This window comes from Liolophura sinensis, chromosome 1 (genome assembly GCF_032854445.1).
Source record: "Liolophura sinensis isolate JHLJ2023 chromosome 1, CUHK_Ljap_v2, whole genome shotgun sequence".
NCBI classification, from domain to species: Eukaryota; Metazoa; Mollusca; class Polyplacophora; order Chitonida; family Chitonidae; genus Liolophura; species Liolophura sinensis.
Genome location: NC_088295.1, coordinates 89,059,213 through 89,072,534, shown reverse-complemented (window position 1 = coordinate 89,072,534; position 13,322 = coordinate 89,059,213). Strand labels below are relative to the sequence as shown.

General features: G+C 40.7%; 1 protein-coding gene across 2 annotated transcripts; it reads right to left on the bottom strand.

The window, feature by feature from the left end:
- Positions 1–1,029: 1,029 nt before the first annotated feature.
- Positions 1,030–13,304, bottom strand: LOC135480295 (conserved oligomeric Golgi complex subunit 8-like). Of its 2 annotated transcripts, none has more exons than XM_064760110.1 (13): positions 13,226–13,304; positions 11,214–11,285; positions 10,759–10,883; positions 9,994–10,097; positions 9,427–9,598; positions 8,882–9,043; positions 8,340–8,391; positions 5,876–6,036; positions 5,140–5,339; positions 4,310–4,391; positions 3,346–3,530; positions 2,017–2,185; positions 1,030–1,678 (listed from the first exon to the last, which is right to left on the bottom strand). In XM_064760110.1, exons 1-13 carry the CDS (start codon positions 13,287–13,289, stop codon positions 1,229–1,231), a joined length of 1,998 nt encoding a protein of 665 aa, XP_064616180.1. In that variant the 5' UTR covers positions 13,290–13,304; the 3' UTR covers positions 1,030–1,228. The 2 variants fall into 2 exon arrangements, with proteins under 2 accessions (XP_064616180.1, XP_064616172.1); XM_064760102.1 differs by lacking the exon at positions 13,226–13,304 and adding an exon at positions 11,541–12,339 and having other exon boundaries at positions 11,214–11,281.
- Between the last annotated feature and the right edge of the window lie 18 nt (positions 13,305–13,322).

The following is a 13,322-nucleotide window of genomic DNA, read 5'->3' as shown; positions in this document are numbered from 1 at the left end:
TTTCACAAATGATAACCTGATACATCTCAGACAAGCCAACAGAATCACCCAGAATGTCACCAGGTAGCCATCACAAACATCAGCCCTGGAATCCATGTATACTTTACCCAGTTTACTATCACTATGAGGGACACTCCCACACAATCTGATATCAATGAAACATTCACACATGCCTTCAAAGTTTGCTGAATTGTGACACTCTTCATACATGTCAAAGTTTGCTGTCTTCCTGAAGCACACTGCTCATACATGTCAAACTTTGCTGTCTTCCTGGAGCACACTGTTCATACATGTCAAACTTTGCTGTCTTCTTGAAGCACACTGCTCATACATCAAAGTTTGCTGTCTCCCTGGAGCACACTGCTCATGCATGTCAAAGTTTGCTGTCTTCCTGGAGCACACTGCTCATACATGTCAAACTTTGCTGCCTCCCTGAGCACACTGCTCATACATCAAAGTTTGCTATCTTCCTGAAGCACACTGCTCATATGTCAAAGTTTGCTGTCTTCCTGAAGCACACTGCTCATACATGTCAAAGTTTGCTGTCTTCCTGGAGCACACTGCTCATACATGTCAAAGTTTGCTGTCTTCCTGGAGCACACTGTTCATACATCAAAGTTTGCTATCTTCCTGAAGCACACTGCTCATATGTCAAAGTTTGCTGTCTTCCTGAAGCACACTGCTCATACATGTCAAAGTTTGCTGTCTTCCTGGAGCACACTGCTCATACATGTCAAAGTTTGCTGTCTCCCTGGAGCACACTGTTCATACATCAAAGTTTGCTATCTTCCTGAAGCACACTGCTCATATGTCAAAGTTTGCTGTCTTCGTGAAGCACACTGCTCAAATGTCAAAGTTTGCTGTCTTCCTGAAGCACACTGCTCATACATGTCAAAGTTTGCTGTCTTCCTGGAGCACACTGCTCATACATGTCAAAGTTTGCTGTCTCCCTGGAGCACACTGTTCATACATCAAAGTTTGCTATCTTCCTGAAGCACACTGCTCATATGTCAAAGTTGCTGTCTTCCTGAAGCACACTGCTCATATGTCAGAGTTTGCTGTCTTCCTGAAGCACACTGCTCATACATGTCAAAGTTTGCTTTCATAATAAAGCACACAGCTCAAGTATGTACATGATAAAGCTTGCTGTCACGATGAAGCTCACCACTTTGGTATCACCATCAAGCATATCCCTCCTCCACCTGATGCGGTTTGATATCACAGTGAGTTAGTCTTGTTTCTTCTCCCCTGCAGGTATATCTACTGTTAGCATAGGAACAGCTGATGGTTTGACCTCTGGTGTCTGTGGTTCACTGTCCATACTGACAGCAACTGCTTGAGGATTCACAGACTCTGATAATGACGCTGTTACACTGGCTGGAGCTGTTCTTTGTAGGTGTTCTTCTGAGTGATCTCCCTTGGAGGAACCTTCCTGGTTTGAAGGAAAAGAAGCTGTTGTAACATCTCTTTGGACAGATTCTTCTGATTGGCCAGACAGTGCAGGAGACACACCCACCTGTACCTCAGCTGGCTTGTCCTCTGGGTGAGGGGTTTCCTGTGTCCCTGACAAGGCAAATGCTGATAAGTTGTCTGACATCTCCACAGGTTCAGGGTTGGCTGGTACAAGATGTTCTATAGGACCCAGCACAGAATTCTTGTCAATAGAGCCCATGTTGTTCTGTGAGGGAAAACCACAGTATCAGTATTAAAAAAAAGGTGTTGTAATGGCATAGTCAGGGTAAAACAGGACCATTTTATCATACTGCTTCCAGTTTTGAGTCATCAAAAGCACGAATACTTATTTGTAGAACTTCAGGTGGATAACCTGTTCTTTCAACCAAAAGAAATAAATAAAAAAACACCCGATATGATTATTTAGTCGCTTGATTTATTTTTATTGTGCTGTTATTTGGGTTTCAAGATTTGTTTTCCTTTAGACATGGCTGATCAGCCCCTTTCTATTATAAAGAGTGACTTATCACCAGGTCTACAGCATCCCTGTACAATTTTGCTCACCATTTTAGCCAGGTCTGCTTGACTTATACCCAAGATCTGGCAAAGCTGGCTCTGGGGGAATAGCGTGTGCAATGCCTTGATGAGGTAGGGTAGCAACTGCTTAGCGTAGACCTCACAGAACCTCTCAAACTGCTCCCGCTCTACCTTGTCAAAGGCAGACTCCTCAGCCCTATAACAACAGCAGTAAAAACTATACTGATGCTCATCAAAAACTGTATGTGTTTTCGGAAATCTGTACATTATTTTACCAGAAACATTTAGTAATAACTTACCAATTTCCATGGCAAATGAGATAGACTTATACCACACCAAGCACACCAACACATGTCCAGGCTAAGCCAAACACACACCTGTACACTGAACACTGTGAGTAGGAGATACCAGTACAACCATAGCTAGCCATTCATGCCACAGCTCAAAAGACACAACAATAACCGTAACACAATATATGGTTGTATCAAACAAATAAGAACAACATTTGCAATCCCAAATAAATGCATATAAGCCCTAGACAATAATGGGAATTGTCTCAGTATAAGTGTATTATGGCTGACAAATGAATAAATAATTATGGCTTTGTGCTGCATCGGAAATATTTCAGCGAGTTATGACATGTGGTCTGGAATTCTGGAAAACCTTACTCAAAACAATAAATATCCAAACCGAGCTGTTATGTAGAAACTTTATAAAAAGTGGGCCAATTTGGTTGCCCTTTAATAAGAGTTTTGTTTTGAAAAACAAGAAACAAAATGCTACAATTTTTGAATACCACACACTGTAAATCCTCAACCTTTCAACCGGTAAAGCCCTTTTTTCAGTGGAATTTATGCATAGAATCCTGCTGAAAATGATTTGTTTGTGTCCTTTAAGATGCAAGCTTCATAAAATGCATGAATTATTTTTCTAAACTCCACAGTTCTCTCAGAATGCTTCAAAATACAGGTTGTAGAGGCATTTGAAAAGGTTGAAGAATTAGGGTAACTTGTCTTATCCTTCAAATCACCGTCTACACTACAACCAAAGTACCTGTATATTACACACCCTATAGGACAGAATTTCATTAGTAACTATCAAATAAGTTAATCGTAAACATACATTCCATTCTTGATAAGATACCCACCACAACATAAAGGAAACAAATTTACTGAAAGGAACGTCACATTTTTTTCTTGAAGTGAAGCACTATACTGAATGTAAGGTACTACAGAACTTTAAAGAATTAACAACAAGGAAGTGGTAGCCTGATTTGTAAACACACACACATGTATTAGGGGAGAGCAAACAAGGATATGCCAGGACTGAATAGTGAACTGAACATACTGAACTCACCTGTGAAAGGCTAAAATGACCTTATTCACCTGGAGAAGAGAGGACTGTAATGCCATGGCAACGTCAATAGCCAATGAGATGGGAGCACAGAGTCGTAACTCATTGAAGGCAGTTAGGATGTGGTTACAGTAGGCTGCCAGAGGTTGAAAGTCTAACAGGACAGTGGGTGGGTACAGCTGTCCTCCCTGCAAGTATAGGTAAAAATAATACTCGAGATGTACAGGTGCAAACCATGCGAGATGTACAGGTAGAAACAAGGTGTAATATGCCTTTTAGCTCTGGTGAAAACAATGAATTCATTTAATTGATTAGGGTCTAAACACATACTCAAGAAATATCTCACTTAAGACAGGGTGAATACGTGAACTTTTCAGGACACTTTCACACATTATACTTCATCTTATTTCATAAGACGCAAACATAAATGAGATAAAATTTTAATAGTTGAAGGCAATTCTTTATGACAATTGTTTTCACTAGTACACAATACAGAAGCTAAACCCACATGCACAAAGAGTGGCCAGTACTGGAGCTACACATGTATGGTTAACATTACTGGCTATGCTGGTAGCCACACCAAGCTGTAGGACTGCATGGCCTCTTCACACCATAAAAAGATACATGAAACGCTTGTTTGTTTTTGTTGTTTTTTTCATTAATGTGAAGTTTAGAACATTGCCTAAAATACAACATTATAAAAACTTGCTTTCTTCTCCAGGCATAAAAATTTTACAGGACCTTTTCACTGCTCTTCGAATCATAAAACCACAGAATAACATGTTTATTTGTATATTTTATTTAACTGGTGTTTTACGCCGTACTGAAAAGTATTTCACTTCTATGATGGCTGCTAGCATTATGGTGGGAGGAAACAGGAGGGAACCTCACAACTATCTGCAAGTTGCTGACAGACCTTCACAAGTACAGACAGAGAGGAATGCAGAATAACATATAACGAATTTACCTGTGTACTGGAGCTATAGCTGATACCACTGATTGTACTGGTAGCTGACACCAGGCTGAATGACTGCATGGCCTCTTCAAACCTTCAAACAGAATATTTTCAATAATCACTCCATATTTCATAGCACATATTTTCATTCTAAAATAATTTTTAAACACACTTTTCACAGACTAATGTGCAAAATGAGATGGACAAACATAACTCATTAACGTACATCACTGCATTCTTCATTTCAAACTGGCTCAGGAATTTAAAGTATGAGCTGTGAGTGACAAGCCCTTGATCAGTGTGCTGTGAGTGACAAGCCCTTGATCAGTGAGCTGTGAGTGACAAGCCCTTGATCAGTGAGCTTTGAGCAACAAGCCCTTGATCAGTGTGCTGTGAGTGACAAGCCCTTAATTAGTGAGCTGTGAGCGACAAGCCCTTGATCAGTGAGATTTGAATGACAAGCCCTTGATCTTTGTGCTGTGAGCGACAAGCCCTTGATCAGTGAACTGTGAGTGACAAGCCCTTGATCAGTGAGCTGTCAGTGACAAGCCCTTGATCAGTGAGCTGTCAGTGACAAGCCCTTAATCAGTGAGCTGTCAGTGACAAGCCCTTGATCAGTGAGCTGTCAGTGACAAGCCCTTGATCAGTGAGCTGTCAGTGACAAGCCCTTGATCAGTGAGCTGAGGCTTTACGTCAGGAGGTGTTTTAACTACCTGACAGAGACCGATGATTAACACCAGGCCACCCTGTTAATTTCCACCTTCAATAAACTTGATTACCTTCATATATGTGAACAATTCTTATGTGTAAAATCAAATAAATAAATAAAATAGTAATCTTACCTCACATTAGCCTCCACCAGAGCTTGCTGAAAAGACTGCAGGGCTGCCTTCTGAAAGATGGGAGCTAAAAGCCCTCTGAAATCTGCCCCAACCCTGCTGAAAGACAGCCCAAAATACATACACTGTCCAAGGATGGAGTCTAGCCGACCTCCTACACCTTGCTCCAGGTCTGATGTTAGGGTCTGAAGGAACTGAGATACCTGTAACAGCATCAGAGATAGTTATTAGTGGGCACGGTCACACTGTACACCCTACTCCAGGTCTAATGTTAGGGTCTGGAAAAACCGAGACACCTGTAACAGGATCAGAGTTAATTATTAGTGGGCACAGTTACACTGTACACCCTGCTCCAGGTTAGATGTTCCAGTTTGGAGAAACTGAGATACCTGTAACAGCATCAGAGATAGTTATTAGTGGGCACAGTTACACTGTACACCCTACTAAATGCCTCATGTTATGGTCTGGAGGAAATGAGAGGACTGTAAAAGGTCGAGAGATGCAGCTTTAGTGTCTGGGGCCAGGAATCTGAGAAACCTCTTTTATCAAAGCTGTAACCGAAAGTGAGAGAGATGAGTGACTGAAAGTCACATTGGGCCAGTGCTTTAACGCCTATATCCTTTCACCCAACCAAAACCTTCTGTCGGAATTAGGCTACGGTCTAGCATTAGCAGTGCTCTGAGAAACAGCTTCTTGTGGAGTACATGAGAGTAAATGATTGATCACTTATTGTATGTACCTTCTGGATAACCCATCCATGGAAAAGAGCAGCCTCGTTGGGGGCATCACTGGTGGGGGTCAGCAAAGGGTCCTCGTCTGAGAAGATGGCCCGGTACTGGGTGATCACATCAAACAGGTGTACACGACTCAGCTCCACCGTCTTTGTGATGTGTGTGTATGCTACAAATGTACAGGGCATTTAATATGTGATGTGTGTGTACCCTACAAATGTACAGGGCATTTAATATGTGATGTGTGTCTATGCTACAACTGTACAGGGCATTTAATATGTGATGTGTGTGTACCCTACAAATGTACAGGGCATTTAAAATGTGATGTGTGTGTACCCTACAAATGTACAGCGCATTTAATATGTGATGTGTGTCTATGCTACAAATGTACAGGGCATTTAATATGTGATGTGTGTGTAGACTACAACTGTACAGGGCATTTAATATGTGATGTGTGTGTACCCTACAAATGTACAGGGGATTTAATATGTGATGAGTGTGTAAGCTACAAATGTACAGGGCATTTAATATGTGATGTGTGTGTAGACTACAAATGTACAGGGGATTTAATATGTGATGAGTGTGTAAGCTACAAATGTACAGGGCATTTAATATGTGATGTGTGTGTACACTACAAATGTACAGGGGATTTAATATGTGATGTGTGTGTAAGCTACAAATGTAAAGGGGATTTAACATGTGATGTGAACACAATTCTTAACATTACATATGTAAACCCCTTTAAATGGCTTCTTCAAAACTGCTGTTAAACATGTTTAAAACAAAAATGTTACAATTTTGACACGTAACCCTATATAGTCTGATGGCAAATGTCAATGTAAATTGAACTGAAAGTAAAGGTAAATGCAAATTTGCAAGTCTATTTCAGCTCATAAATTTGGTAGAAATATTCTAGTAAAACGTGACAAAATTTAATTCATTACGATGAAATGTCTGATAAGGTCTGGAAAAAATATATTTACTTCACCATATTTCAATTTCATAATCAATAATATTTAACTTACCTGATGGCGGTCAGTTTTTTTGGTAGAGTGAATTGTAATTCCCAGCATAAACCACCAGCATTTGGTGAGTTACTGACAAACTTTCCCTTCATGTGACCTAGATATACTGGTGGAAGACAAGTGGTCTTCAACAAACGTTGGCCTGCAGGAAACGTCCCTAATCCAAGCATCCAAAACAGTAGACAGCAAGAAACGTCCCTAGCCCGAGCATCCAAAATGTTGGACTGCAGGAAACGTCCCTAACCCTAGCACCCAAAACATTAGATTGCAGAAAACGTCCCTAACCTGAGCATCCAATACAACAGACAGCAGGAAACGTCCCTAACCCAAGCATCCAAAACAGTAGACAGCAAGAAACGTCCCTAGCCCGAGCATCCAAAACTTTGGGCTGCAGGAAACGTCCCTAATCCGAGCATCCAATACAACAGACAGCAGGAAACGTCCCTAACCCAAGCATCCAAAACAGTAGACAGCAAGAAATGTCCCTAGCCCGAGCAACCAAAACTTTGGACTGCAGGAAACGTCCCTAATCCAAGCATCCAATACAACAGATTGCAGGAAACGTCCCTAATCCGAGCATCCAATACAACAGGCTGCAGGAAACGTCCCTAACCCAAGCATCCAAAACAGTAGACAGCAAGAAACGTCCCTAGCCCGAGCATCCAAAACAGATTGCAGGAAACGTCCCTAATCCGAGCATCCAATACAACAGACAGCAGGAAACGTCCCTAATCCGAGCATCCAAAACATTAGATTGCAGGAAACGTCCCTAACCCTAGCACCCAAAACATTAGATTGCAGGAAACGTCCCTAATCCGAGCATCCAATACAACAGACTGCAGGAAACGTCCCTAACCCAAGCATCCAAAACAGTAGACAGCAAGAAACGTCCCTAGCCCGTGCATCCAAAACTTTGGACTGCAGGAAACATTCCTAACAAAAGCATCCAAAACATTAGACAGCAGGAAACGTCTCTAACCTGAGCATCCAAAACATTAGACTACAGGAAAGATCCCTAGCCCGAACATCCAAAACTTTAGACTGCTCGAAATGTACCTAACCCGAGCATTCAAAACGCTGGACTGCAGGACACGTCCCTAACACAAGCGTCCAAAACGTCAGATTGCAGGAAACGTCCCTAACCTGAACATCCAAAACATTAGACTGTGCAAAGACCGCATTAGATTTGCCCATCGCACCGCAGGCCCCTAAAACAGTTGGAGTGAGGGAATCCACAAATTGCCTGTCCAAAGCCAGGACTGAACGTGTAACTCATGTCCCAGAGACTAAGAGATGAAAAATCTGACCTATGGTGTGAAAATTTGTTTTCTCCCCTGCATCACACAGTAAGGGACTATCAAGCATTGAAGATATCAAATGTTTATGTGTTGGAAATATTACCATAGTCCTATAACTTTTAACAAAAGTCACCTGAAAAGTTGCATACCATCGTCTTTAGGAATGGCATCCAAAATTCCCTGGAACCACGCATCTCTGGCCTGAAAATTACAACAATTGGTTAGACTTAAATTTGAATGGATACTGAACATGTCTACATCAGGTGTATTTTAATATTGCACGCATTTTACTTCATCAGCAAGAAACAATACTAGGACCATGTGCTGGCTTTCGTGTCCGGCTGTAAGTGGGAAGGTCTGGCAGCAACCTGCGAATGGTCATGGGTTTCCCCTAGGCTCCACTCGGTTTCCTCCCACCATAATGCTGGCCGCTGTCATAGAAGGGAAATATAATAGTACAGCGTAAAACACCAATCAAATGAACAAATCAATCAAATAACCATGTGCCCAACAAATGGGAGTAAAAACTGGGCATAGCCTAGCCTGAAAACCTCAGTCTGCCCTGTCTGATACCTGCCAAACTTTTCCACACACATTGATGTTAAACACCAAACTATGAAGGGATATTTACAAGGTGGACACCACATCCACAGGGTTTAGTTACGGTATCTGCTTTAATAGCTTGACAAACCTGGAGAAACTTAATCCGTAGCTCAGGTTCGGTAAAGACGTCCATACGTCGCAGGTAACCGATCACACGCAGACATGCTGGCAACTGGATGTTGGTGCGGAGCTGCTGGATTAGCTGGTTTAACATAAGCTGGGTGGAGTTCTTCACTTCCTCTACAATACTCTACAACAACATAAGATGTACACCGATATCACATACATAAGCTCTACAGTACTGCTAATATAAGCTGGGTGGAGTTCTTCACTTCCTCTACAATACTCTACGACAACATAAGATGTAAACTGATATCCCACATGTCAGCTCTACAGTACTGATAACATAAGCTGGGTGGAGTTCTTCACTTCCTCTACAACACTCTACAACAACATAAGATGTACACCGATATCACATACATAAGCTCTACAGTACTGCTAATATAAGCTGGGTGGAGTTCTTCACTTCCTCTACAACACTTTACAACAACATAAGATGTACATCGATATCACACACATAAGCTTACAACCACTCCAAGAATACTTCACAGATCTGACGCATTTTCTACCCACCACAATGACAGGAATATTGGCGTATTTTTTCTCCCAGCGCCTGACATGTTGTGCCAGCTCCAGGGCCTCGTCATAGTAGCCATTCCTTACACATGTGTCCATCAGTTGAGGAACCTCCAGAATCTCCAGCAGCTGGGTGTGGCGCTGAAGTGTCAAGGAGTTCATCCGCCGGCTACAACACACATCCAAATTTTTGCGAAAATACAGCTCGCAAAAACCCAGATTTAGCCACCAAGGGAAATAACTCCATACATTTATTGGTAAATTTGTTTACACAAATAAATTATTTAATTGCACAACATTTTTTAATGATCAGAAATTTCACATAAAATTAAAGCTTTTGCTGCTGTAAGTGAACAAAATTTACATATACATTTATATAAACACATATAGAACAATTTCCTGCAAAAATAAACACTGGAGTAAAGTATTTTAATGTGGAGTATAAAATTCAGCTTTCTGAAAATTCATGGGCATCATATATGAAAGTGGAAACACTGCAGATTTCTAATGCTTAACTGCAATTTTCATACAAATTCTTGCTTAAATACGACACAATCAAATTACCTAACACTGATGTCCTGGGCAGCATTCAGGAAGTTGTTACATGCCTCTGCAAACATGGGCAACTTGTCCAACATGCCACCCACATGCTTCTCAATGATCTGAAACTGGAATCCCAAGGACAGATCTTATACCCCTCATAGTTATGGTAATGGATAAACCCTCATTTAAAACCCTGGTCCTCACATCATTTAAACATATCGACAGTGTTTACAGCTTTATAAATTCCATACCAAATGATTGCAGCAAAAGTTGTACATATATATGTATGTAAGATGGTTGTGTTAGAATCAGAAATTACAATCGGGTCAACTCTGATGTAAATCTTACAATCACCCCAAAAAGTGCAAATACTTGTCTTAAGTATACTGTAGTTAGAACATTTCAACTTGATTTGCAAAGATGTGCATTATAATTGTCTCAAAAAGATGTTACGAGCATTTTTTCACGTGTTGTTGTTGTTGTTATTAGTTGAATCATTACAGTGAAGAATTCTTTTCAAAATGTTATTGACCACTACATTGCCCCTTTATACACGCCACCTTTATGTACAAGTCAAATTTGGGCTATGATCGTGACTGGAACTTCAAAAATTTACATCGCCTAACAATTCCTTTGTGCAAGCCGTGCAGTTTTTTGTTTGAACTCAAATATAGGGTCTAAAATCTCCTTGTGCAAGCAGATCCTGGACATTTGCAGACTAGGTAGGTCTTCAGACTCCTCCTTTTAACAGATGTGAAAAATTCCTGTAGATGTAAATGAACTTACATCCTCAAATATTTCCCGGGAACATTCAGCTGTTTGAATAAATGTCTTGTAGTTATGAAATGCTAATTCCTGGGTTTCCTCTAAAATCTGAGCCTTCTCTTCTGCCAGTCGATCAGGTTCTTTGGCTACAAAAGTTACAAAGTATGTGCATTTATTTATTTATTTGATTGGTGTTCTACACCGTGCTCGAGAATGTTTCACTTACACACCAGTGAGTAGCAATATGGTTGGAGGAAACCAGGCTTATCACTGATAAAATGATTTATGACATATAATCACCTCTAGACTTGCTGAAGAAAGGAAAGTGAAGTTTTGGGGCTAGAGTATAATGTCAGACATTTTCCTGTCTCTAGGTTTTTTATTGCTACTATATGTTACATCATTCTAATTTAATAATCAAGCTTATGTATTTCTTTTGATAACTGTGATGTCCTTACAAAACTAAGAGTACTTACAAAGTTTTTCCACCCCAAAAGAACTTAGCTCTGTCAGGTACTGCAGAAAATCTGAGTTGTCTGTCCAGCTCTCTGAAAAAATCATTTTGGACATAAAAATTCAGCACATTTACTGTAAACCAAAAATAACACATACAAATTAAATGTAGTACTGCTGCCTATTTGGGCTGATGATACATGCAGGTAATGCTAGAAGTATCAGATATGACAGTATCTGGCTGCTGAAGCTTACAACAAGGATTTGTTAGTACACTCTGTATAAATATTTATATATAAAAACATAGGACTGGAAATGGGATCTGAGTATTAATGTGAAGAGAAAAATACTTCCTGGTTAAAAAGTAGTCACTAGGCAGCAACATCAAGTGATGAAATGTTGTGTGCCCAAATGTGGCCATTTCATGTTATGCCTCAGTAGCTGTTTCAAATGTGGTATTTTACAATAAAGCAGCACACAATGGGAATCCACTGAACTTCTGGTTTCTAATGCCCTGCTTTAGTCAATACCAATGAGTGTTCATCTGGGTCCTAATTCAGTTCCCACACATAATAACATTACATGTATACACCTACCAAAAGCCCCTTAACAAAGAACACATAGCATTACCAGTAAATGCACTCTATCGACTTCTCAGCTTCATGCCTGCCTTTCCAACCATATCTGTTAAATATGTGCAGCAGTCATAGCATGTAGAAAGGTTTAGCATCTGACAGCAGGCCCATTGTTATGTAGACGGACAAACAGTAAGCAGGCCTTGGCTGAGGAACGGACACAGACTTGTCCCGCTCCTACAGAGTGAAAGAGTCTCTGAGGCTGAGGTGTCAAGTACGTGCACTCTTGTGCGGGGTATTGAAACTGGCTTCAGTCATCCGTAGTTTTAGTCATAAGTTTCTGACTAGAACTAACAGCAGATATTATTCTATAGGATATGGAAACATATGGTGTCAATAACCCTCAAACACATCGTGCGGGGCATCGTCAAAGAGCAATATGAGGATTACTGACACCAAATATTCTATGTATCCTATCACTGAGTGACCATCTAAAAATTTTATCCTGCAAACGACCTATCAGTTCATCACAAAAGACTGATATGGGCAAACTGCTTCAGCAAAGTGACTGTTGTTTTCACCTCAGAACAAAGGGAGATCAGCAGACTTTGGTTACAAGATACAGGAATAATACATGTCCCCCTCGTGACCAATTGTGTTCTATAAAAAGCTGAGTATATTATATCTGAAGCGGGTTAATGTGATCCCAGCATACAGTTAGTTGGCAGGGCTGAGGATAGCTCTATGGGGCTATGTTTATGTAGAAACAAAGCCCTATGTGCAAGCAATGACTTATCCCGCATTCCTTAGTTCTCAGTGTGCTGTGCATCCTCAACATACTGTTGTTATCCACACCATGATGTGGTTATCTGTAACCCCTGTCCATTTCTGTGCCTGATGTATGCCAGTGCACTATACCAGCACTTCTCCTTCTACATAGCCAACACAACTCATCAGCCATGTCTGACATGTTGCAGATGTTTGCTTGCCAATAGTGGGAGACGGCAGGCCACACCTTCAGGAAGAAGAGAGGTTCCGAGTATTGCCGCGCAATTATACGCAAATTTCAAACAAGGCACAAAAAGGACTGATGAAGCTCGAAGGTTATGTACATGAATAAGTTTTGGTCCAGTGATAGTTTTTGGTACAGAGATAACGGACAACCATGTCATACAGCGGGCAACCCCAGTACAGGACAACAAACTGAGAACTAAGGTGTGCAGGATAAGTCAATGCTTGCATATAATATAGGGCTATGTTTCTAAATAAACACAGCCCCACAGAGCTAGACGTATGTTCTAGTCCTCCTGACTTATTCAATGACTTATCATTAGTCGATCAGTCTCGGAGACCATGTTGAAGTTACATAGTGTTACAGGCATCATCATCAGATTTTCTATGAGTAGGACATTCCACTGATTAGATATTAATAATTAGATAATAAGTTAGCTTGTCAATACCTGGAAAGGAATCTTTAAATATATTAGCAAGAATACTCTCATCTTCCACGTCTAAGGTAGCCATTTTCAACGCAGCACTCTCCTGTCACCGGTGCCG